The sequence below is a fragment of the Coregonus lavaretus genome (genome assembly GCF_964263955.1).
Source record: "Coregonus lavaretus genome assembly, chromosome: 4".
Lineage (NCBI taxonomy): Eukaryota > Metazoa > Chordata > Actinopteri > Salmoniformes > Salmonidae > Coregonus > Coregonus lavaretus.
In genome coordinates this window covers 6,925,927-6,952,360 of record NC_139991.1, presented here as the reverse complement: position 1 = coordinate 6,952,360, position 26,434 = coordinate 6,925,927, and the positions used below count along the sequence as shown (strand labels likewise).

General features: G+C 44.5%; 1 protein-coding gene across 1 annotated transcript; it reads left to right on the top strand.

Moving 5' to 3' along the window:
* The first annotated feature begins 5,190 nt into the window (after positions 1-5,190).
* On the top strand, positions 5,191-25,526 carry LOC311127838 (cysteine-rich secretory protein LCCL domain-containing 2-like). Its single transcript, XM_084159718.1, has 13 exons — positions 5,191-5,336; positions 7,359-7,749; positions 13,283-13,401; positions 15,427-15,559; positions 17,518-17,633; positions 18,113-18,405; positions 18,527-18,654; positions 18,744-18,874; positions 19,002-19,045; positions 19,158-19,230; positions 20,655-20,730; positions 22,287-22,417; positions 23,667-25,526. Exons 2-13 carry the CDS (start codon positions 7,474-7,476, stop codon positions 23,716-23,718), a joined length of 1,572 nt encoding a protein of 523 aa, XP_084015844.1. The 5' UTR covers positions 5,191-5,336; positions 7,359-7,473; the 3' UTR covers positions 23,719-25,526.
* The last annotated feature ends 908 nt before the right edge of the window (positions 25,527-26,434 follow it).

Below are 26,434 nucleotides of genomic sequence, written 5' to 3'. Positions count from 1 at the left end.
TGAATGATGTGTTTGCACATGTGAGGACAGTGAAGAGAGAAGAGTGTGGTAAGAGCACCCCCTATTCTTCATTCCTGTTTGATTTACAACTGTTCTGTTTTAGAACCGAACTGCCCCTCCACTCTGCTATGGCTAGAGGACATTCTGTCATGGCATACCTTGAGTGGCATCAAAGCAGGCTATCAAAATAAAAAGCCAACAAGTGAATAGTTGTTAAACCATATAGTCATTTATCATACCAGCTATCATATCATATGAATGATATATTATAACACAGCTAAAGAGATAATTATTAATAATAATACAGTTATACACAAATTACACAACCGGTCAAAAGTTTTAGAACACTTACTCATTAAAGGGTTTTTCTTTATTTTTACTATTTTCTACATTGTAGAATAATAGTGAAGACATCAAAACTATGACATAACACATATGGAATCATGTAGTAACCAAAAAAGTGTTAAACAAATCAAAATATATTGTATATTTGAGATTCTTCAACTAGCCACCCTTTGCCTTGATGACCCATACACAAAAATGTATGCACGCATGACTGTAAGTCGCTTTGGATAAAAGCGTCTGCTAAATGGCATATTATTATTATATGACAGCGTTGCACACTCTTGGCATTCTCTCAACCAGCTTCACCTGGAATGCTTTTCCAACAGTCTTGAAGGAGTTACCACATATGCTGAGCACTTGTTGGCTGCTTTACCTTCACTCTGCGGTCCGACTCATCCCAAACCATCTCAACTTGGTTGAGGTCGGGGGATTGTGGAGGACAGGTCATCTGATGCAGCACTCCATCACTCTCCTTCTTGGTAAAATAGCCCTTACACCGCCTGGAGGTGTGTTGGGTCATTGTCCTGTTGAAAAACAAATGATTGTCCCACTAAGCCCAAAGTAGATGGGATGGCGTATCACTGCAGAATGCTGTGGTAGCCATGCTGGTTAAGTGTGCATTGAATTCTAAATAAATCACAGACAGTGTCACCAGCAAAGCACCCCCACACCATAACACCCCCTATTCCATGCTTTACTGTGGGAAATACACATGCGGAGATCATCCGTTCACCCACACCCCGTCTCACAAAGACACAGTGGTTGGAAACAAAAATCTCAAATTTGGACTCCAGACCAAAGGACACATTTCCACCAGTCTAATGTCCATTGCTCGTGTTTCTTGGCCCAAGCAAGTCTCTTCTTATTATTGGTGTCCTTTAGTAGTGGTTTCTTTGCAGCAATTCCACCATGAAGGCCTGATTCACACAGTCTCCTCTGAACAGTTGATGTTGAGATGTGTCTGTTACTTGAACTCTGTGAAGCATTTATTTGGGCTGCAATTTCTGAGGCTGGTAACTCTAATGAACCTATCCTCTGCAGCAGAAGTAACTCTGGGTCTTCCATTCCTGTGGCGGTCCTCATGAGAGCCAGTTTCATCAGCGCTTGATGTCACAACACAACTGATTGGCTCAAATGCATTAAGAAGGAAATAAACGTTTAAAGAAGGCACACCTGTTAATTGAAATGCATTCCAGGTGACTACCTCATGAAGCTGGTTGAGAGAATGCCAAGAGTGTGCAAAGCTGTCATCAAGGCGAAGGCTGGCTATTTGAAGAATCTCAAATATAAAATATATTTTGATTTGTTTAACACTTTTTTGGTTACTACATGATTCCATATGTGTTATTTCATGTCTTCACTATTATTCTGCAATGTAGAAAATAGTAAAAATAAAGACAAACCCTGGAATGAGTAGGTGTCCAAGCTTTTGACTGGTACTGTGTATATCGTGAATTGCTGAGAAGTAAAATAAAAAAATAAATAAAATAAATCTAGATGATTTCTAGGCCGTATCGGCCAGACCTACAAGCATTAACATCAATCAAAAACTATTTAGTCTTTACATTTCAAGTGGGTTTGATTTTTAGAATGTTGAACTATCCAGACATTCCACACTTGCAGGTGTTCAGGGACTTGGAGCAAATAAACTGAAACACTTTGTATCCCCTGTTTCCTGACACCTGTGGTTTTATGTAAAATTCCACATCCTCATCAGTACACCTGTGGAGTCTATGCACCAGAGACATTCAGTCTGTACCTGTCTGGTGGTACAGTACGTTGATACATGTACAAATACTCATCTATTGGTGCATGAGACATGCTGACTCATTACTGATTCATAACCAGATGAAGTGCAACTAAAAATGCTATTATAAATAGAATGTGAGAGTTAGCGCCTGACCTATGTGGTTTAGATCGTATCTCACCTGTGCTATGTGCGCACTGATGTCCTGTCCTGAAGCTCCGTAACAGTGGACAGGGCCTGTGTGTGCTGAGTCAGTGGTTTTGCATTAGAGAGCAGGCTCTCTTGGCACCGTGGTCTCGTTAGTGCTGATGGTTGTGTGTTCTCTGTCAGGGTCGACAGGAGGATGCGGAGGAGTACCTGGGCTTCACCCTCACTTTTTTGGTTACTAGATGATTCCATATGTGTTATTTCATAGTTTTGATGTCTTCGCTATTATTCTACAATGTAACATTTTTTACAAATAAAGAAAAACTCTTGAATGAGTAGGTGTGTCCAAACTTTTGACTGGTAGTGTATATATATACAGTGAGGGAAAAAAGTATTTGATCCCCTGCTGATTTTGTACATTTGCCCAGTGACAAAGAAATGATCAGTCTATAATTTTAATGGTATGTTTATTTGAACAGTGAGAGACAGAATAACAACAAAAAATCCAGAAAAACGCATTTCAAAAATGTTATAAATTGATTTGCATTTTAATGAGGGAAATAAGTATTTGACCCCCTCTCAATCAGAAAGATTTCTGGCTCCCAGGTGTCTTTTATACAGGTAACGAGCTGAGATTAGGAGCACACTCTTAAAGGGAGTGCTCCTAATCTCAGCTTGTTACCTGTATAAAGGACACCTGTCCACAGAAGCAATCAATCAATCAGATTCCAAACTCTCCACCATGGCCAAGACCAAAGAGCTCTCCAAGGATGTCAGGGACAAGATTGTAGACCTACACAAGGCTGGAATGGGCTACAAGACCATCGCCAAGCAGCTTGGTGAGAAGGTGACAACAGTTGGTGTGATTATTCGCAAATGGAAGAAACACAAAAGAACTGTCAATCTCCCTCGGCCTGGGGCTCCATGCAAGATCTCACCTCGTGGAGTTGCAATGATCATGAGAACAGTGAGGAATCAGCCCAGAACTACACGGGAGGATCTTGTCAATGATCTCAAGGCAGCTGGGACCATAGTCACCAAGAAAACAATTGGTAACACACTACGCCGTGAAGGACTGAAATCCTGCAGCGCCCGCAAGGTCCCCCTGCTCAAGAAAGCACATATACAGGGCCGTCTGAAGTTTGCCAATGAACATCTGAATGATTCAGAGGAGAACTGGGTGAAAGTGTTGTGGTCAGATGAGACCAAAATTGAGCTCTTTGGCATCAACTCAACTCGCCGTGTTTGGAGGAGGAGGAATGCTGCCTATGACCCCAAGAACACCATCCCCACCGTCAAACATGGAGGTGGAAACATTATGCTTTGGGGGTGATTTTCTGCTAAGGGGACAGGACAACTTCACCGCATCAAAGGGACGATGGATGGGGCCATGTACCGTCAAATCTTGGGTGAGAACCTCCTTCCCTCAGCCAGGGCATTGAAAATGGGTCGTGGATGGGTATTCCAGCATGACAATGACCCAAAACACACGATCAAGGCAACAAAGGAGTGGCTCAAGAAGAAGCACATTAAGGTCCTGGAGTGGCCTAGCCAGTCTCCAGACCTAAATCCCATAGAAAATCTGTGGAGGGAGCTGAAGGTTCGAGTTGCCAAACGTCAGTCTCGAAACCTTAATATCTTGGAGAAGATCTGCAAAGAGGAGTGGAACAAAATCCCTCCTGAGATGTGTGCAAACCTGGTGGCCAACTACAAGAAACGTCTGACCTCTGTGATTGCCAACAAGGGTTTTGCCAACAAGTACTAAGTCATGTTTTGCAGAGGGGTCAAATACTTATTTTCCTCATTAAAATGCAAATCAATTTATAACATTTTTTACATGCATTTTTCTGGATTTTTTTGTTGTTATTCTGTCTCTCACTGTTCAAATAAACCTACCATTAAAATTATAGACTGATCATGTCTTTGTCAGTGGGCAAACGTACAAAATCAGCAGGGGATCAAATACTTTTTCCCCTCACTTCCCATCATAGCGCTTGATGGTTTTTGCGACTTCACTTGAAGAAACTTTCAAAGTTCTTGAAATGTTCCGTATTGACTGACCTTCATGTCTTAAAGTAATGATGGACTGTCGTTTCTCTTTGCTTATTTGAGCTGTTCTTGCCATAATATGGACTTGGTCTTTTACCAAATAGGGCCATCTTCTGTATACCTCCCCTACCTTGTCACAACACGATTGGCTCAAATGCATTAAGAAGGAAATAAATTCCACAAATTAACTTTTAAGAAGGCACACCTGTTAATTGAAATGATTTCCAGGTGACTACCTCATGAAGCTGGTTGAGAGAATGCCTAGAGTGTGCAAAGCTGTCATCAAGGCAAAGGGTGGCTATTTGAAGATTCTCAAATATAAAATATATTTTGATTTATTTTATACTATTTGGGTTACTACATGATTCCATATGTATTATTTCATAGTTTTGAGGTCTTCACTATTATTCTACAATGTAGAAAATAGTAAAAATAAAGAAAAATCCTTGAATGACTAGGTGTTCTAAAACTTTTGACCGGTAGTGTATATTATTATCACTATCAAAATAGATCAAATTATAATAATATCGTATGTGGAATTATGAATTATATGTATCCGACTATAATGATATATAGTCATGCAATAATGTTTATGATAGGCTAATGGTAATTATCGATTAACTGTCTTGAAGAAACTCTGGCAACATGTTTGAATTGGAAAAGAAACAGAAAAGTTATACAAAACTCTACTACGCATTTCGATTGCTCTGGTTCGTAGTGAATTACATACTTTGCGTTTTCCTTTCGACATCAATCGTCATAGCGCAGGATGCTTGCCAAGAACATAGCCTTCTTGAGGAGGGAGCTGGGGGAGTGACTAAAGAAAGAAGAGTTAAGATTAGTTTCCCTCCTCACTCGTTCAGCGGGGTCTCCTCTATATAAAGCACTGAGCTGCCGCTTTAACGTCAGTCAAAAGTTACCAAGTTACTCTGCTCTCTAGGACCGCAGCCAACGAGTACAGCTCCACTTCAGCACCAAATTAGCAAACGGGAAATACTGAACCGGCGCAGAAGCTTTTGGATAATTGCCGGATAAACCAGTGATTGAGGTAAGCATGTTTTTCTACATTTAATTAGATTTATTCTGCACCATGTAATTATATGCTTTTGGGTGCCACTGAGTTCAAACAGTTTACAGTGTAAGGAGGAAAGTTTCCCCAAATAATTGATGTTCAGATTTGATAAGAATATGTTAATATATTTAAAAAACAAATGTTTTCTTTCATCAATGCTGTTGTAAATGAATTAGCCTGTCATGAAACGCTAAACATTTCAATATTGTCTTGAACATTGTTATAACACATGCAAGTGCAGTGCTCCGGCCATCATCACTGTCCACATTTCCGCTTCTGTGCTATAATGTCAATCCCAGGTGTCAATTCCTAGGGAGCAATTTAATGAAAACTGCATACAGTAAGTAGCCTATATCAACAATATACCTGTTTTGAGTCAGGCTTACCTAGGAGTATGTGTTGTCAACGTGTCCAAGGGGAGCTGTGTTGATGTGTGACACTCCTGGGCAGTAGAGGACTGCAGAGCCAGCAGGTGAGAGTCCTCCAGGCTCCTGTATATGTAGGCAGGGTGGCCAGTGTGTGTGTGTGCCTGGCTGCTCTGTCTGCCACTCAGGTATAACATTCATGAGAATGATGAGAAAGGCCCAGAATAAAGGCTGGTGGAGGTTTGGTGTGAGAAGGTAGGCAGGGAAACAAAGAGAGGGCCAGAGGAGGGGCGTGGTGGGATGGTTGGGCTGCCTCAGGCCGGCCGGCTGGCTCCCATCGCTGGCTGGGGCTGCTTGGTGCTGTGACAGTGTGTTGATACAGACCGGCCGTCAGACCTCAAGCCGCCGTTCCAAGCTGAGAGAGAGAGAGAGAGAGAGAGAGGAGGAGGAATTGAAGGGTGCAGGGAGCAGAGCAATGACTGCTCTCTCTCTCGCTTTCCTTCTCTCTCCCTCTCTCCGTGTCTCTCTCTGCCATGCCTTCTCCTGCCGGCTGATTTAGTAGCCCTGCTGTTTGTCTTCTCCTGGCCAATGGGGTGGTGGCTGAGGCTGAGGCTGGGAGCCTGCCCTGTGAGCCCTGTGTGCTGTGGCAAGGAGGATGAGAACCACACACTACCTCTTATTCATACTAAAATCTTCTGTTTTAGTAAAGAACTCTGCATCTCTGTCTCTCTCCCCCTCTCTCTTTATTTGTCTTTCTCTCCCTCTATCTATTTTCATCTCTCTATCCATCATTCTCTCTCATTAACTAATAACCCTCTCTGCTGTAGTTCTTCCCTACTCCCTCTCTCCCTCTATAGTTTTAGATGGTGATTTTGCAGGTCAGCCAGAGGAGGATCAGAGAGAGGTCACAGAAATTATGCTTCTGTGCCCGGGAGCGTGAACCTGACTGATTACTGTCTTTCCACCCCTGATTTATATATCACTCTGGAATCCAGGGCCATTAAGGACAATTAATGGCTTCAATAAAATATCTGCAGTCATGTTTACTGGTAGATCATAGTTCCAGAGGAGCTGAGTAAGATTCTGACAAAAGAAGCAACATTTCCTTATGCACCAGACCCCAGATCTAAGTCACTGTGTTGAGGAATCGATGGAAGATTACAATCAGTCATTATTATGGATCTGAAAGGATATCCCCAGTTAATTGCTGTATTTTGATAGAGCTGAAAAGAGCTTTGAAAGGATTTGGCTAAGCTGAAGATCAGGTACAATGTGGAGATTAAACTGATGAGCTGTTGTCTGACTACGGCAAGCCTTGTAGAGAGAGAGTGTATCCTTTGATATGGATTGAAATGGATCAATACCTCTAATACACTGTTTCCCATGGCAAAAACCAGAGTTATTTGCAGGTAGTTGCTGAGGTTTCATATTGATGGCCTCATTCACTTATTTTGGAAGTAGTGAGAGAGTGAGGCAACAGCAATTGATGGAGATGTTTGCTGTCCAATGTTTGGTGCCAGGACTCATGGAGCATGCGCCTCTTGCGTTAGCTCAGTCGTCTGTCTGGCCATGTGCTCTGCTCTGTAACCTGCTTTGTTGGCTGGCCGGCTCACAGTGTGTTTTCTCCCCACAGCATCGTGTCTGCAGCGCTCAGGACCAGAGCTCACACAAGGTTGCCCACTGTAGTCTGCCCAGCCTGCCCAGAGCCCTACATACAGACGCCCAGAGACCCGTCCCAGAGACCGGAGATGACTGCTGCCATACCCTGCTGGCTGTCCGCCCTCACACTCGCCCTCACCCTCCTGGTCCTCTCTGCCAGGGAAGGAGCTGCTCTCTTCCTGCCCGACTCCAATGAGCTGCGGCAGCTACTGAGCCGGTACCAGGATGACCAGAACAGCACCGATAACACAGCGGGCAGTAGGACGCGACGGGCCATCCAGTGGACGGACCGTGGGGAGCTACTCCAACTGCACAACAAACTGAGGGGAGGAGTCTACCCCACCGCATCCAACATGGAGTACATGGTGAGACACGCCTCCTTCCTGACATGTACATACTGTAGCTTTAGCTATCATCACCCTCACAGATACGCTATCAATACACTGTAAAGAGGGTCACTATTCACACACTACTGTAGAGCAACAACTGCTATTACATGTGGAATACATAGTGAAAGTGACGGGTTGGAGGTTGTTTCACTAGCTGGAGGCACAGAAAGATAATGAATAGCAGGTGGGTGGCAGGTAGCCTAGCGGTTCGAGCGTTGGGCCAGAAAGCGAAAGGTTGCTAGTTCGAATCCCTGATCTGACAAGGTGAAAAATCCCTAATTGCTCTAGGGTTGCTGTTGATAATGGCAGACCCTGGCTGTGACCCTACTCTCCAAAGGTGTCTCAGGGAGAGTTGGGATATGCAAAAAAAAAAACATTTCCAATTCACACTTGTGAAATAGGACAAATATAAGCAATGTATTAATATTAGATAGTACAGAGAGATGGAGGTAAATGTCAGTCTCTGCTACTCAGGCAATACCAAGGTCTTATGTACACTACCGTTCAAAAGTTTGGGGTCGCTTAGAAATGTCCTTGTTTTTTTTGGCCCATTAAAATAACATCAAATTGATTAGAAATACAGTGTAGACATTGTTAATGTTGTAAATGGCTATTGTAGCTGGAAACTGCTGATTTTTAATGGAATATCTACATAGGCGTACAGAGGCCCATTATCAGCAACTATCAGTCCTGTGTTCCAATTGCACGTTTTGTTTGCTAATCCTAGTATATCATTTTAAAAGGCTAACTGATCATTAGAAAACGCTTTTGCTATTATGTTAGCTTTTGCTATTATACAACAGCTGAAAACTGTTGTGCTGATTAAAGAAGCAATAAAACTGGCTTTCTTGAGACTAGTTGAGTATCTGGAGCATCAGCAATTGTGGGTTCGATTACAGGCTCAAAATGGCCAGAAACAAAGAACATTCTTCTGAAACTCGTCAGTCTATTCTTGTTCTGAGAAATGAAGGCTATTACATGTGAGTAATTGTCAAGATACTGAAGATCTCGTACAACGCTGTGTACTACTCCCTTCACGGAACAGTGCAAACTGTCTCTAACCAGAATAGAAAGATGAGTGGGAGGCCCCGGTGCACAACTGAGCAAGAGGACAAATACATTAGTGTCTAGTTTGAGAAACAGACGCCTCACAGGTCCTCAACTGGCAGCTTCATTAAATAGTACCCGCAGAACACCAGTCTCAACGTCAACAGGGAAGAGGCGACTCCGGGATGCTGACCTTCTAGGCAGAGTTGCAAAGAAAAAGCCATATCTCAGACTGGCAAATAAAAATAAAATATTAATATGGGCAAAAGAACACAGACACTGGACAGAGGAAGATTGAAAAAAAGTGTTATGGACAGACAAATCGAAGTTTGAGGTGTTCGGATCACAAAGAAGAACTTTGTGAGACGCAGACCAAATGAAAAGATGTTGGAGGAGTGCTTTATGCCATCTGTCAAGCATGCTGGAGGCAATGTGATTGTCTGGGGGTGCTTTGATGGTGGTAAAGTGGGAGATTTGTACAGGGTAAAACAGATCTTGAAGAAGGAAGGCTATCACTCCATTTTGCAACGCCATGCCATACCCTGTGGACGGCACTTGATTGGAGCCAATTTCCTCCTACAACAGGACATTGACCCAAAGCACAGCTCCAAACTATGCAATAACTATTTAAGGAAGAAGCAGTTAGCTGGTATTCTGTCTATAATGGAGTGGCCAGCACAGTCACCGGATCTCAACCCTATTGAGCTGTTGTGGGAGCAGCTTGACCGTATGGTACGTAAGAAATGCCCATCAAGCCAATCCAACTTGTGTTAGGTGCTTCAGGAAGCATGGGGTGAAATCTCTTCAGAATACAAATTGACAACTAGAATGCCAAAGGTCTGCAAGACTGTAATTGCTGCAAATGGAGGATTCTTTGACGAAAGCAAAGTTTGAAGGACACAATTATTATTTCAATTAAAAATCATTATTTCTAACCTTGTCAATGACTACATTTCCTATTCATTTTGCTATATTTCCTATTCAAACTCATTTCATGTATGTTTTCATGGAAAACAAGGACATTTCTAAGTGACCCCAAACTTTTGAACGGTAGTGTATATGGGTCAGCGATATAATGTAGGTGAGTGTTTATAGGCTCCACTTTTGATGGGAGGGTGTTGGTTTTACTACTGTTAGGTTCTGAACAAACAAAGTAAAAACTCACGGACAACTAGAAAAAGCTCAAACTAAGTTTACAGCTGCAAAGACAAAGACATGATTATGCAAGCACATATATTTATACCCTCCAACTAGGCGGAGTCAACTCCTTGCACATCTAGACAGCCAATACATCTCTGTTGCTTGTCAGGAACTTAATTGGTTCCTCTCACTGGTGTAGTCATGGCCCTGCCTGATGCTAGAACCTTCGTGGACGTGGAAGTATATGTGTGTGAAAGACAGTGGGGAAAAAAAGTATTTAGTCAGCCACCAATTGTGCAAGTTCTCCCACTTAAAAAGATGAGAGAGGCCAGAACATCACATTGTAGGATTTTTTATGAATTTATTTGCAAATTATGGTGGAAAATAAGTATTTGGTCACCTACAAACAAGCAAGATTTCTGGCTCTCACAGACCTGTAACTTCTTCTTTAAGTGGCTCCTCTGTCCTCCACTCGTTACCTGTATTAATGGCACCTGTTTGAACTTGTTATCAGTATAAAAGACACCTGTCCACAACCTCAAACAGCCACACTCCAAACTCCACTATGGCCAAGACCAAAGAGCTGTCAAAGGACACCATAAACAAAATTGTAGACCTGCACCAGGCTGGGAAGACTGAATCTGCAATAGGTAAGCAGCTTGGTTTGAAGACATCAACTGTGGGAGCAATTATTAGGAAATGGAAGACATACAAGACCACTGATAATCTCCCTCGATCTGGGGCTCCACGCAAGATCTCACCCCGTGGGGTCAAAATGATCACAAGAACGGTGAGCAAAAATCCCAGAACCACACGGGGGACCTAGTGAATGACCTGCAGAGAGCTGGGACCAAAGTAACAAAGCCTACCATCAGTAACACACTACGCCGCCAGGGACTCAAATCCTGCAGTGCCAGATGTGTCCCCCTGCTTAAGCCAGTACATTTCCAGGCCCATCTGAAGTTTGCTAGAGTGCATTTGGATGATCCAGAAGAGGATTGGGAGAATGTTATATGGTCAGATGAAACCAAAATATAACTTTTTGGTAAAAACTCAACTCGTCGTGTTTGGAGGACAAAGAATGCTGAGTTGCATCCAAAGAACACCATACCTATTGTGAAGCATGGGGGTGGAAACATCATGCTTTGGGGCTGTTTTTCTGCAAAGGGACCAGGACGACTGATCTGTGTAAAGGAAAGAATGAATGGGGCCATGTATCGTGAGATTTTGAGTGAAAACCTCCATCAGCAAGGGCATTGAAGATGAAACGTGGCTGGGTCTTTCAGCATGACAATGATCCCAAACACACCGCCCGGGCAACGAAGGAGTGGCTTCGTAAGAAGCATTTCAAGGTCCTGGAGTGGCCTAGCCAGTCTCCAGATCTCAACCCCATAGTAAATCTTTGGAGGGAGTTGAAAGTCCGTGTTGCCCAGCGACAGCCCCAAAACATCACTGCTCTAGAGGAGATCTGCATGGAGGAATGGGCCAAAATACCAGCAACAGTGTGTGAAAACCTTGTGAAGACTTACAGAAAACGTTTGACCTGTGTCATTGCCAACAAAGGGTATATAACAAAGTATTGAGAAACTTTTGTTATTGACCAAATACTTATTTTCCACCATAATTTGCAAGTAAATTCATAAAAAATCCTACAATGTGATTTTCAGGAATTCTTTTTCTCATTTTGTCTGTCATAGTTGACATGTACCTATGATGAAAATTACAGGCCTCTCTCATCTTTTTAAGTGGGAGAACTTGCACAATTGGTGGCTGACTAAATACTTTTTTCCCCACTGTAGGACTGTTCCTTCTCACTTCATCTGACCTGACCTCGGGCCGACTTCCTCGCTCCTCCCTAATCCGCAACTGTCCTACCTTATCAGTGACTGAAACCAGACTGTTTACCCTTTGCCTCCCTCCTTAGGAGCCATAATTTTTAATACTACCATGTTTTAACAGAATGTAAACTTTCTGCACTCCCCCTTGTCTCACTCAGTAACTTTCCCTACATTATACATATAAAGTAATCAATAAGTTCTAGTATGGTAACATGAATAAGTATATTTCAAGCTAGAACCCAACACTACAACAATCTTCTCTCCTGGAAAAGATGAGCTCATGGTGGTCAGCTGCTGGCAGCCTGGAGAGGAGCTGGCTTACTGGGAGGATAATTACACTGACTCTACACTACCTGCTGGGAGCCAGACACTGCAGAGAGGGGTGAATGAGGACAGGGTAGGCCAGCGGAGGACAGAGAGAACGAGGAAGGCCAGAGTGGCCAGTGGAGGAGAAACAGAGTGCTACATGAAGGAGGGATGGATAGAGTGGGAAGGGGACTGTGTAGAAGAGAGCAAGAAAGAGAGAGCACTGAATGTTATTGAGAGGGATAGTGTTTATGGAATGTGGTGACTGGGTAAGAGGGTGTGCTGAGGTTAAGGTGAATATAGTTTAGATGGACAGACTCGGGGGGGATTGTGGTTTATGTAGTACAGATGTAGTACTGACAGTGTGGTGTCTTCTCTGTGTGACTGTGGTGTGGTCTGGCGAGAGAGGAAGGGACATGAAGTCTCCCTCTGCCCTGCTCTTCTGTTCTCCTGCCAGGCCTCAGCCAACAAGCCTGGATCTGAGGACAGGACTGGGGGTATAGCTGAGCTGGCATAGTCATGGGCATGTATATGTATGTGTGTGTATTTGTATGTGTGGTGGTGGTGACCACCAAGGGCCTGGAAATGTACTGAGGAGAGAAACTGTGAGGTGCCACACTGTACCAGTCCTCTCCTCCCCCTCCTCCCCCATATCCTAGTGGTGAGAGTGGTGGCAGAGATGAGGTGAATCCCTCCTTTCCACCCTCTTTTCCACAGGTAGAGAGAGAAACCCGCTCAGGAAATATGCCTAATTCAGCTGTGATTGCTGGGGATTTGTAGTGGAGCGAGGCCAGGCACTGCTCCACTCAGATGTCCTGGGCTAAAGCTAATGTTTTACTTGTACCCAACTCAATTTCAGCTCCCTGGGAAGGAAGAGGGGGAGCAGAGGCCTAAAAAGGTAGCTAGCGGTTAGGTAGGTAGCTATGAGGAGACAAGAGGAGCATTATTATACTGAGGGGATCTACCTGGGGGCCTGATATTAAAGAAGCTGGGCTAAGTCTAGCTGTGGTGATGGTCACAGATAAAGGTCGTTTTGATGGGTCTGTCGCAGTGTTCACTGATCATATGTTGTAGTGTGTCACAGGAATGTGAACCCCTTTGCTGTCAATAATGTTACTGAAAGGTGTGAGTTATAGTGTTACAACATTGTTCTAACAGTGTTATTTGTGTGTTTCCAGGTCTGGGATGATGAGCTGGAGAGGTCAGCCACTCACTGGGCAGAGGAATGCCAGTGGGAACATGGACCTAAGGACCTGCTCATGTCAATCGGTCAGAACCTCGCTGTTCACTGGGGCAGGTAAGACAATATGAGACACATGCATGTACACGTCACACACACACACACACACACACACTTTGTGCTTTGTGCTGTCTGCTACTGAGTATATGTGAGTCTGTAGTGTGGCTGTTGTGAGTGAATGTACACTGAGTGGACAAAACATTATGAACACCTGCTCTTTCCATGACAGACTGACCAGGTGAATCCAGGTGAAAGCTCTGATCCCTAATTGATGTCACATGTTAAATCCACTTCAATCAGTGTAGCTGAAGGGGAGAAGACAGGTTAAATAAGGATTTGTATGCCTTGAGACAGTTGAGACATATATTGTGTATGTGTGCCATTCAGAGGGTGAATTGGCAAGACAAAATATTTAAGTGCCTTTGAACAGGGTATGATAGTAGGAGCCAGGCGCAACGGTTTGTGGCAACAACTGCATCACTGCTGGGTTTTTCATGCTCAACAGTTTCAACAGTGTGTATCAAGAATGGTCCACCACCCAAAGGACATCCAGCCAACGTTTGGATGCATACAGGAGGGTGGCTCCCGCTCAGCCCAGTCCAAGCTCTTCTCTGTCCTGGCACCCTAATGGTGCAACCAGCTTCCCCCTGAAGCTAGGACAGCAGAGTCCATGCCCATCTTCCGAAAACATCTGAAACCCTACCTCTTCAAACAGTGTCCCAATAATCCTACCCCCCCCCCCCCCCCCCCTATTCTAGCTCTGACTCCACTGATAACTACATTATTGAGGAAAAATGTACTTTCTATGCCTGTGATATGTGGTTGTCCCACCTAGCTATCTTAATATGAATGCACTGTAAGTCGCTCTGGATAAGAGCATCTGCTAAATGACTAAAATGTCAAATGTTAAAACATGAGCCAGCATCCTTGTGGAACGCTTTCTACACCTTGTAGAATCCATGACACGACAAATTGAGGCTGTTCTGAGGGCAAAAGGGTGGGGTGGGGGGAGTGCAACTCATTATTAGGAAGGTGTTCTTAATGTTTGGTATACTCAGTGTAGGTATTTGTGCTGTGTGTGTGTTCAGAGCATTGCAGCCTGAGAGTGGGTGTCAGGACTTCCGCCGAGGCTGCCTCCCCTCCTTGTTCGGGCAGGTTTTGGCGTTCGTTGTCACCGGCTTACTAGCTACTGCCGCTCCCATTCTCATCACTCCACTTGTCTTGTCTTGTCAATCACACACCTGGTGCTCATCCCCTAATTAGTCTGTGTATAAGTGTTCCCTCTGCCCCCTTGTCTTTGTGAGTGATTGTTCTATGTGGGAGGAGAGTAGCTTGGTTGAGATACTCTCTCATTTAATTTGCCAGGGTTGATTTTCCCCAGTGTCATTACATTTATTGTATTTTCTGAGATTGTGTTTGGTCAGGAAGGATTGTTTCCCCTGTACCTGTTTCGATTGCAGTTGTAGGCGCATTGTATGTCTGGAAGGAATAAATTCTGCATCCGGTTATTTTACTCCTGCGCCTGACTCCGTCCATCATTCACCACAGTGGGGCTCTTTGTGTATGACAGTGGAGGGCTCCCTCAGCAGGTGCCATTCCATGAATCCACTCGCTCGCGTTCTCACAACCCCCCTCCCTCTCTCCATCTCTCCCCCTCTCCCTTTCTCTCTCTTCTGATGCCAGCACCGGCTAGGGCTGTTTTTCTCCCTCTCCGCTGCCAGTTTGTAGTCTCAGCACATTTCAATACCGTAGAAAGAGATGTTTACAATAAAGGGCCATAATTGATTCGTCAGGCTGTGGAGCCCTGTTTAGTTTTTGTAATTTTTTCTCAGCATGTCTCGAGTTCCCCAGTGTTGGAGGGAAACAGACTGAGTGTGTCTGTGTGTCTGCTGGGTCAGAACCGGACTAATCAGTGGAGGCCAGAGGGGAGCCTGAGGGGAGGCTGGTGTAGAGCGTCTCAAGCCCAGCCAAAGCACCTGTCAGCCCCCTCAGATATTCCCCATGTGGCCCTGGCAGCTGGAGGTCCTCCTGTATGAGCTCTCTGTGCTGCTGAGGCTGATGCTGCTCCCTCTGTGTCTGCAGGTACCGCTCCCCAGCCAACCACGTCCAGGCCTGGTATGATGAGGTGAAGGACTACACCTACCCCTACCAACATGAGTGCAACCCCTGGTGTCCCGACCGCTGCTCAGGGCCTATGTGCACCCACTACACCCAGGTGAGTCATGGCTGGGGGAGAGTCATGGCTGGGGGAGAGTCATGGCTGGGGGAGAGTCATGGCTGGGGGATCTGAATTTGGAGCTTTGAGTTCATGAGTACTTCCCTCAACAGTTCCTCCATGAACAGCAAACCACATTTGGATCTAATTCCATATTAAATTGTATTTCTACAGGTTTCCTTTGAACTAATGTAGATGATCTGTATATGAGCCTGTGCAGTGTTCAAGGTCACATGTTTCCTCCCTACCATCAGTATCTAATGGACAGCACGTGACTTCTAAAGGTGTTGCTGCTGCAGGTATTCAGGTCCTGTGTAAAAACAACATGTGGCCTGCAGCCTCTTCAATGGGTGTCCATTAACTAAAAACAGTGTGGACCATATGGGGGCGCAGTAGTGTAGTGACAGGGAGAAGTTATGTGCTGCCTCAGGACCATTAAACCATCACAGTAGAGAGGGTGAAACAAAGGGGAAGAAAGAGGGATAAACAGAGAGGGGAAGAGAGGGACAAGATGGGGATGAAGAGGGAGAATTGGCTTCCTCTCCCCATAGACTTTACTTTGTAGCTGGGATGGGTTTGTGAAAACAGCCTGACCCGTTCTCCTGCATCAGCGTACTTCACACGGGAAACCAGGTCACTAGCATCTGGAAACACTTCCCAGACACACCAATCATCTCTGTGTTTGACCTGGATTCCTTTGAAGATGCAGGAATGCGGGGAACAATGCCATGTCTGAACACTCTCTCCTTGTTTCTGCCTTTTATTTCCTAGGAATGCTAGCGTAGCGTAGCATAGTTGGGGTCCAATCCCTACCATAACACTGCTAAGCTAGGTTATGCTAGCCCCTCCGGGTCAGTATCCTCACAGTCTCTCTCTGGGATGACACAGAGCTTTACCACAGGCTCCAGCCCTCATCATCACACCTCTGTGTATGCTGTAGTGGTGTAGCAGTGTGGTGTCTATGCTGAGTCATTGTCTCTAAGTCAATACTGCCTGTGGCCTCTCACTGGCCCAGGAAAGGGAAACACATTCCTGAAAGAGAGGGGGGAGGAGTGAGAGTCAGAGAGAGAGAGAAAGAGAGAGGGGTACAGTGGGAAAGAGTGGTAGTGGAGTCATGGAACAAGCTCTCAGTAGTAGGACTGCCTCAGTCTCAAATCCGTAGGTGCTGCCTGTAGCTTTACATTTAAGTTGTTTTTTTTCTTCGACTTTGTATTACTGTAATACTTGTTATTTTTTTACTTTTGCATTTGGCATTTGATTCTTCATTGATACTGTTATTGTACTGTTGAGAGTTAGCAAGCAAGCATTTCACTGTACCGTGTGCACGTGACCAAAAAACTTTGATTTGATTTGATTTAACAACCTCTCCATATTGACAGAGGAAGTGGGCCTGTCCAGAGTTCTCTTTATTCGCTCCGAGCCACTGCCAGAAAATGTCTTTACCTGACTAAACTGGATCATGAGAATGATCACAGAATGTCGCAGGAAACAAACTGTGGTCACACTCGTCGTCTATCTCCTTCCTCTGACTGGGGCCGAATTAAAGAGCAGCCTCTTCTAAGGGCCCTTGTGGCCCCATCAATCTATCTGCCTCCAGCATCCCAGCATGGGAGCCACTTCCTATGGCAGGAATGAGGGATCTATGAGGGGCGAGAGAGATGAGTGAGAAAAGAGAGAAAAAGAGAGAGAGAGGTCTACAGTAACATGGTGCTTCCTACTAATGTGTCTGTGAGGCTCTTTCTCAGACCTCCATAGCCACCCATGACAGGCCCTTTCAAAGGCTGCAGAGCTGCAGGGCTCCAAATCATTTTAGCTAGTAGAGTTGTCTGCAATGTTATGTGGAGCTGAGGAACTGTATCAGTGGAGATGGACGTGTGGTCACAGAAAGAACAACAAGTCAGCAATGCGAATGTCCTTTTATAATAACAATGTTAATGGAAGTGTTGACTTATTTGCAGCTGGTCTGGGCCACCACTAGTCGTGTGGGGTGTGCAGTGCACGTGTGTCCCAGGATGAACGTGTGGGGGGAGATCTGGGAGAACGCTGTTTACCTCGTCTGTAACTACTCCCCCAAGTAAGACCAACTCGCTAACGCTTCTCTCCACCACTCATTCACACGTCACGTCTCCTGTGTTCTATTTTACATACTTCATACCACCATGGGGTGTTTACCCAATACCACATGCTTTTGAGGGCACATGTAAGGATATTAATTTGTCTGTCTAATTGTACAGTTAAAGTGTCTGTCTAAGAAGTATTTCATGACACATTGAGGCCATGCCGAAATTCCAGCAGAAGTTTGAATAGAAAAAGAATAAAGGAAGGGGAAAGAAAAACAGGTCCTAAGCAGACTCTGTTCCAGACAGACCTAATTTAATTTCCAGAGACCAGTGGGATTGTTTTCATTATCCAGCTGGACTCAGGGTTTTAAGAGTGTGTGATAATGTGCAAAGGGCACGTGAATAATTATAAAGCCATGTGCCCGGTGACGGCTGAGTGCTGATTAGTTTTCAGCCAGTCATCCTGACCACTGTGCTCCTTCCTGTTCCCCAGGGGAAACTGGATCGGAGAGGCCCCTTACCAACATGGCCGCCCATGCTCCCAGTGCCCTCCTAGCTACGGAGGAAGCTGCAGGGACAACCTCTGCTTCAAGGGAGACTCCCAGCGTTCTGAGACTGAGGACATGAACGAGGTGGAGAAAGCTCAGATTCCCATGTCACCCCGCACTACCGCCAAGCCTGTCCCCAGACCCAAACCCAAGCCTGCTGCTCCCAAGAAGCCCTCCACTCCCAAACCCTCCGCTCCCAAGCCTTCCACTCCCAAGGCTCCCACCAGCACTTTCCTGGGTGAGTTTGACTAGTGGGAATTGTGGTTGGGGGCTTTCAGAGTTGACTGTTTGAATGTACTGTATGGGAAGGAATGCTACTGAGATCCCTAATTGTCCAGTAATTGATTTGTCTCCCATAGCTCAAAACATCAAGTGTGAAACCAAAATGCGAGACAAGTGCAAGGGAGCAGCCTGCAACAGATTCAACTGCCCTGCTAACTGCCAGAACAAGAAGGGGAAAGTGTGGGGGACGCTCTTCTATGATGTGGTGAGTCTCACACTGAGGTTCAACATTTAACACTATACATTTTGAATGCCTGAATGTGTTTCTGAGGATTATTTTTTCTATTTTTCCAGCAATCAAGTATCTGTCGTGCTGCTATGCACTACGGCATCATTAATAACAATGGTGGTCTGGTGGACACCACAAGGAAAGACAAGTTTCCATTCTTCGTCAAGGCAACAAAGAACGGCATTGAGTCATTCAGGTAGATATTTCTGGTAGTCTTGATTCTCTGTCATCATTCTGCCTGCTATGCTCATTTGTGTTTTGTGAAATTAATGATATACTGAAATGTAATGGTCTTCTAATGCCTGGCTTTGATCTCTTGACAGTAAATACAAAGCCGGCAATGCATTTGTGGTGGCCAAAGTGGAAAGTAAGTCAAACTGTGTTTTTCCAGAATAAGTGGAGCACACCCTTGTTTTTAGCTTCTTCACCTGATGACTTTTGCAGCTGTTGATGGTGTATGTCTCCTCTCTGTGCCACAGGACAGTCAGTGGACTGCTATGCCACCATGGTGGAGATCTGCCCCTTCAAGAAGCCCTACTCCAACTGCCCAAGGTGGCTAGCTCCTCTCCCCCCACAATGTTTCACACGCACAACAAGCAGTGATGACTTGGGAATAATTAGTCAGATTCCTGCTCTGGGCCAAATGTTTTAAACCTCCATTACAAAACCACTGGAATCTCCTAAACATGCAGACTCTGCTAGAAGCAGTTGTGGAAAAAGTACTTGAGTAAAAGTAAAGATACCTTAACAGAAAATGACTCAAGTAATAATAATATAATAATAATATAAATATAATATATAATAATAATAATATGCCATTTAGCAGACGCTTTTATCCAAAGCGACTTACAGTCGTGCGTGCATACATTTTTGTGTATGGGTGGTCCCGGGGATCGAACCCACTACCTTGGCGTTACAAGCGCCGTGCTCTACCAGCTGAGCTACAGAGGACCACAAGTAAAAGTGAAAGTCACCCAGTAAAATACTACTTGAGTAAAAGTCTAAAAGTATTTGGTTTTAAATATACTTAAGTATTACATTTACATTTACGTCATTTAGCAGATACTCTTATCCAGAGCGACTTACAAATTGGTGCATTCAGCTTATGATAGCCAGTGGGACAACCACTTATTTATTTTTATTTGTTTAATGGGGAGGGGGGGGGGGGGTAGAAGGATTACTTTTATACTATTCCAGGTATTCCTTAAAGAGGTAGGGTTTCAAGTGTCTCCGGAAAGTGGTCAGTGACTCCGCTGTCCTGGCGTTGTGGGGGAGCTTGTTCCACCATTGGGGTGCCAGAGCAGCGAATAGTTTTGAAAGTATCAAAAGTAAATGTAATTGCTAAAATATACTTAAGTATCAAAAGTAAAAGTATCAATCATTTCTAATTCCTTATATAAAGCAAACCAGACGGCACCATTTTCTTGTTTTTTAAATTTACGGATAGCCAGGGGCATGCTCCATCACTTAGACATCAGTTACAAATGAAGCATATGTTTAGTGAGTCTGCCAGATCAGAGGCAGTAGGGATGACCAGGGATGTTCTCTTGATTTGTGTGTGAATTAGACAATTTTCCTGCCCTGCTAAGCATTCAAAATGAAACAAGTACTTTTGGGTGTGAGGGAAAATGTCTGGAGTAAAAAGTACATTATTTTCTTTAGGAATGTAGTGAAGTAAAAGTTGTCAAAAATATAAATAGTAAAGTAAAGTACAGATACACAAAAAAAATACTTATGTAGTACTTTCAAGTATTTTTACTTAAGTACTTTACACTACTGGCTAGAAGAAAGTGTCAGTCTTTCCTCTGTTCTACAGAAGTTCTACAGAAAATGTGTCAGGGTTATTCATAACATGACATACATTACATTTAGCTAAATGGCAAATTCTTGCGTGAATTCCTGCGTTTAAACCATGGGTCTGCCCATTCAATTGTATTTCTCTATAATAATGCATTCTCAATGTGTCTCTTCCTCAGAGTGTTCTGTCCGGCCAACTGCAAGAACGAGCCATCCTACTGGGCCCCAGTGGTTGGGAACAGCTTCTACACAGATGTAAGTACTGGACCTAGTCACTGGGTATACCAGAATGGCCTCACCATGCCTGTCCTGTCCTCCTGACCATGCTGAAAGCCTGAGAGGTCATACTGACAGAGGTCAACCAGTTCGTCCCCACTGGGCCTGCCAGACAGATACACCTCAGTGTGTCTGCTCCCCAGAGAACTATATCTGACTGGAACACTGACCTGATTTATGTTGGACAGCAGATGAGTGCGGTCTAGCCCCGTCGAGCACTTAAGAGACTGTGGCCTGAGGCGACCACGAGCTTCTGAATAGCAGTGTGAACACAGTCGGAATGGGAGCATTGGTGATGCAGGCCTGGTAACGGTCGGTAGTAATGTCTCTCCCAGTGCTGGGTTCGACCACACACAGCTGCTCAGCCCTGGCTGACTGGCTGATTCATAACTGGCCCAGAAATTGCATGCCTGAGGTCGGAGGCATGGTGCTGTGTCAGGAGAGGGCTTTAGGACCAGTCTCAGAGAGGGAGGAGCAGTGGGACACACCTCTGTTATTGTCACATCACCTCTGTCACTCCCTAATGACCTCAGGGCAAATCTCAAATGGTACACTATACTCCATACAGTGTGCTACCTTGACCAGAGACACATACGGCTCTAGTGACAAGGAGTGCACTATATAGAGAATAAGATGCCATTGGAGACACGGAATCTGTCATTCTAAAATCACCTCTGGCCTAAATTGCAAGTTGCATGTATAAGCTGATGTGAGACTGCAGTGGATGAAAGGAGTGAAACAAATAACTATGCTGCCCTGGGGACCATTTCTGGACCTAAATTGGCCCAGTTACATGAAGTTGATGTTTTCTTGCCTCGAATGAACTTGTTGACTCGTGTTTTTCCCCAACATTATTTCATTTAGATGTAGTCCAACTGGACACATCAGTTTCCCAGAGATCTCAAACAGGGCCTAAAGGCTGTTTTTTTTTAAGGGCAAAGCCTGATTCTGACACTTAAACACTCACAGTGCCAACACGCAGCAAAACACAGGAGAAGGAGAAGTGCAGGTCTATATTGACATGACAGAAGACACCAGACCGGTTCACCAGACACCAGGGAATGTGGCCTGTGTTGGGCTAGACTAGTGTGATGGAGTATGATGAATGAGCCTTCCAGGTTAGTGATAAGGACCCAGGGTCTGACACACGCTGGAGCCAGACTCAATGCCTCAGACTGGGGGACAGGAGGCACCATGCCCTGCCTCAGAACCATGTGTGGCGTGAACAGCTCTCTACTGCTGTCTGTCATCTGTAATCCAGAGTGGGGCAGCGGTTTACATCCTGATAATGATGTGCCTGGCTTCGGCCTTGCTAATGTCATGCATGTGTACATGTACATGATTTGTACATATTGAATGCTCTGGAAACTGATACATTGACTGTATTTGGTGTGGCTCAGTACACTGTATGTGCCTGTACTGTACCTAATAACAGAAGCATTACTGATATAGTGAAATTGAATAATCATGATTGCTGTATCTGATATCATGAGAGGTACAATGAACCCTCTCTTCTTATCCCCCCTCTCCCTCAGAGCTCCAGTATCTGCCGAGCAGCCATCCATGCCGGGGTGATCCAAGCCGGTGGGGGCTATGTGGATGTCCTGGCCCTGGATAAGAAGAAGAGCTACGTTGGCGTCCTGAAGAACGGCATCCAGTCAGAGAGGTGGGTGCCTGCTCTACCCTCCTCTTCCCCTGTACAATACCCCTCCCTGCCCTCACCCTACCCTCCCCTCGCCCACCCCTCCCCTGTCAGGCAGTAGCCAGGCCCAGAGATCTAGGGCTCAAGAACGGATGCCATTGCCGCCAAGTCCATGTTTGGCACGCAGGGGTGCAAGACTAATGGTGTGGTTTGGTGTGCGGACGGCCCACACATGAACTCTTTGCTTACTTTACCCCGACATTCAATGGAGTGTGCAAAGTGCTGCATGGCCAAATTCAGCTGAGCTAGAGTACAGTGAAATTTAATGCTGAAATCAAGAGCCCCCTCACTGGGAGCCTCACCTTAACCTTAGTGTGAGTGAGTGAGGACATCGGCTGTCAGTAACAGGGCACAGAGAACAGTATGGTATTACAACCATGGCCATCAACAGTCATTCTCTGATGTGATAGAAACTGACCCAGAGGTTGACTTCTGTCCAAGTGATGACCCAACTGTTAGGAAGTGGGGGGTACATGTTGCTGGCTGGGTGAACAGGCCTTTATTAAGGAGGAAATAATCACAGCCTATCCATTTACCCGGGGATGGAAAAGCTGTCGGCGGCTGACTCAGTGGTTCCCTATGCAGATAATTGCAGCCAATCTGATGCCAATGGGATGGGCATCATCCTGACATTACTGAGCATGGCAGGTCTTCAAGGCCTCTCCACTAATGAATTAATAACAAAGCCATCAGGCCCAGCACAAGATTCAATAGTGGTTGTTGGAAAGGTCAGTCAGTCACTAACAGCATGGTTAACAATGAGCCAGTGTTGGGGGATTGGAAGTAATGCAGACAATTACATTGATAGAAGTTACAATCTATCTGCAATATTAAGCTGATCCACCCCCCCCCAAATTTTTTTTAACAAAATTAAAAAATACAATAAAAAATATTTTTTTAACAAACAATAAAAAACAATGAGCCAGTGTTTGAGTCATGTTTCCAGATACGTCCACCGTGATTACTCTACTCTTACTGTAGGATGTCATGAGCAACAGGCTGACTTGAATTGGAGCCACACGCGAACAATGAAAAAATAAATTGGGTCCACAAAACAACTGACTGACTTGACAGCAATATGGTTTCTATTCTCTTCGTTTTCCTTAGATTTATGTCACTTTGTCTTAGTAATGAGATGAAAGGATGCTGGTTAACTGTTTGAGTTCATGAATGAATGCTCAAGGTAACCGTCTCTCTCACTTCTCTTTTGCAGTAAAAGCAATCCAGTGGGTGGCTCGTTCCGTGTCTTTGCTGTGAGGGAGTGAATATCCTCCATCTCAGGGCCTCCCACTCATTGGTTCAGGGACTAACAAGGTCCCCCATCTGCTCTCAAGGGGCAGAAAGTGCCCACAGGTTCGATGCCATGGCAACTCCTCCCATCTGTCTCTGTTCCCCACCCTGGGAGGAAGCAGAACTTCCCATTGGACCTACAGACACTTCTCCCTCTTAGCTAATAAACAGTAGCTAACTGCTCAAAGTCGGTGGCTAACATCACAAAGGACCCTTCTGTCTTCTCCTACCCTTCTCACCTTTAAACTCCAGATGTGGATATTTTTGTAAGATACACAAGCAGTAAATGCAAAATGATGTGTAACATCAAAGACCTATAGAACAGCTGGTGCTGGATCTCTGTGTCTTGACATGTAGTTAGGTTTCAAATCAAATATGTCATATTTGTTTATATTTTATGTTCTTAATACAAAAGTGAATCATTGGTCTCCATACACAGGAATGTATATTGATCACTGTATCAAATCATTCTGTACAGATTTAATTACTTTTTAAATTTTTCTTAAATGGGTGTATATTGACAGTTTTATATGTGTTCATAATGTATTTTGTATCTTGTCTCCGCTTTCCTAACCCATTTATGCTTTCATCCTGGTCTTTACCTTTGTGGCGGATAGGCCATGGTGCTTGAGTTAGGAGAGGATCTGTGTTTGGCATGCTGGACGAGCTCACAGTGGACAGACAGAGACAGACAGACAGACTTAGGGGTTGCGTAGGAAGGGAAGAGGAATGGTGGAGGAGGGAGGAGGGGAAGGCATACCTCCAAGGAAAAGAAACCTTTCCTGAATACAGCTGGTACGCCTTCCAGTGTCAATAATGTGCAGACGATCTGGTAAAGGTGCAAAAACATCGTAGCAATATTCTGTCCACTGTGAGCTCAGGAAGGCAATGGGTGGATGTGTGGGCAGGGCTTTCAAAATGGTGGCAGTTCTGACTCCATCCAAGGACATTCACAGATGAACGATGTTCTTGTTTGAAAAATGATTCTGTATTTATAATAGCTCACTGCTTTATTACCCTCTTTCCTCTCTTGATGCCATGTGTTTTGATTGAATAAGAGAAATACTCTATGATAGGTTGAATTTGTCCCCACTTAAGACAGTTGAATGTTGTAGGTTTTGTAGAAAGGTGTGCCAAGTGTTCCCATCAGCAGGCTTAGCTTCAGTTAGGATTCATGATTCAGTTAGGGAATGATTTGTAAAATACACAGAGGATGCAGAACATGGATCTGTTTAAACCACTCATACCCAGGGATGTAATAGTTACTTATCCAGAAGGAAGGCACACAGAGGCAGGGACAGAGGCAGAGGCAAGCTTCAGCTGGGGAATATCGTCTTAACTGCTGAGGCTTTGTCGTGAGAGGAGAGTAAAACTATGTAAATTGATGCTGGAGGTTTTGGGTCTCCTAAAGAAGGACATTAGGTATCCTATCTATCTATCTATCTATACAGGACAGCAGTGCAGCCTTTCTCTCTTTGTCTTAGTTTTCATCTTTCTACGTTTTTCTAGGCTACCTCAGTCTTGTCGCTGCGCTAGGTTTATAGAACTTGGGAAATCTTAAGGGAAATGTTAATGGTTTGTACAGCTAGGGAAATGGAGTGTAAATACTTTGATTTGTCTTTTCTGAACTGTTCTCTATGCTGTAAAGGTATCTTTGAAAATTATATGTGGTGTGTTATTTTTGTTTGTTTGTCTAGTTTGTATGGTGTTTATAGGCATTTGATGGAGTTTTGTATTTTTTTTTGCACAATTTGAAAATAATTAAAGTTTGAAATAGTTTGAATTTCTTTTGTACACTGGGTATAGTAGGATACAATAGGTACATGTTCCTAGGTAGTAGGAACATGTTCCTAAAGCAATTGAGCATAAATACTTATTTCTCAGCAATCCAAAAACAGCAACATATCTTGTCCAGCAACACAGCTTGAGCCAGGTCACATGACTGGAGCAGTCAGGTGACATGACAGGCATGCTGAGGTCCATAGCAGGCATGAATGGAATAGAGACCTAGGCCACCCAGGCTCATTATCTTTGGAACAACTTCACTGACCACAGACACGATCTGAACTGGCCTTGGTCTGCCTCTGGTGGGTACAGACATGCAGGAATGGGGTGGAACAGATTCCCACTCAGTTAAAACAATCACTTATCCTTAGGAAACACAGAGATGGTATGCTGATACTGTAGGCCTGCAGATTTGAGTTGGCACAATAATGACACCAGTATGCTACTCAATAGATGTAAAATAATCATGTTAGACACTTCATCAGGGTCTCTTGCTCTTTGTACTTTGCAGCTTTCCACATTGAGAACAGACAAATGGAGACGCATTGGAAATAAGGACTCATGAACCATTGGAAGAATGTCTAAGTTTGAGATACTCACTTTAAGCAGTGGTAAGTTCTGATTCTGTCATTTAGAAAGACATACAGTAGTAAGGCCATATGGTGTTACTTCAGCACACAAACCCAGGCTGGGCCTTTGTTATTGACCTGATGTTGAGAGTAGTGAGCCATCCAACACTGGCAAGAGGCTGTGTTTAATCACTGGGCCTGCCATAATGAGAGAGAGAGAGAGAGAGAGAGAGATCAGCAAGGGGTGAACACTGGCTGGTGCTAGGTCTGCTGATGACTGTTTTACTCCCAGTGACGATGGAGTGTTGCTCTTCACTCACCCTTTAACGACCCTCAA

Excerpts from the sequence above, each read along its gene's own strand:
- LOC311127838 (XM_084159718.1), top strand. The coding sequence starts at position 7,474 with ATGACTGCTGCCATACCCTGCTGGCTGTCCGCCCTCACACTCGCCCTC. Across the intron at positions 7,750-13,282 it reads CATCCAACATGGAGTACATG|GTCTGGGATGATGAGCTGGA; the intron begins GTGAGACACGCC and ends GTGTGTTTCCAG. Across the intron at positions 19,046-19,157 it reads TGTGGTGGCCAAAGTGGAAA|GACAGTCAGTGGACTGCTAT; the intron begins GTAAGTCAAACT and ends TCTGTGCCACAG.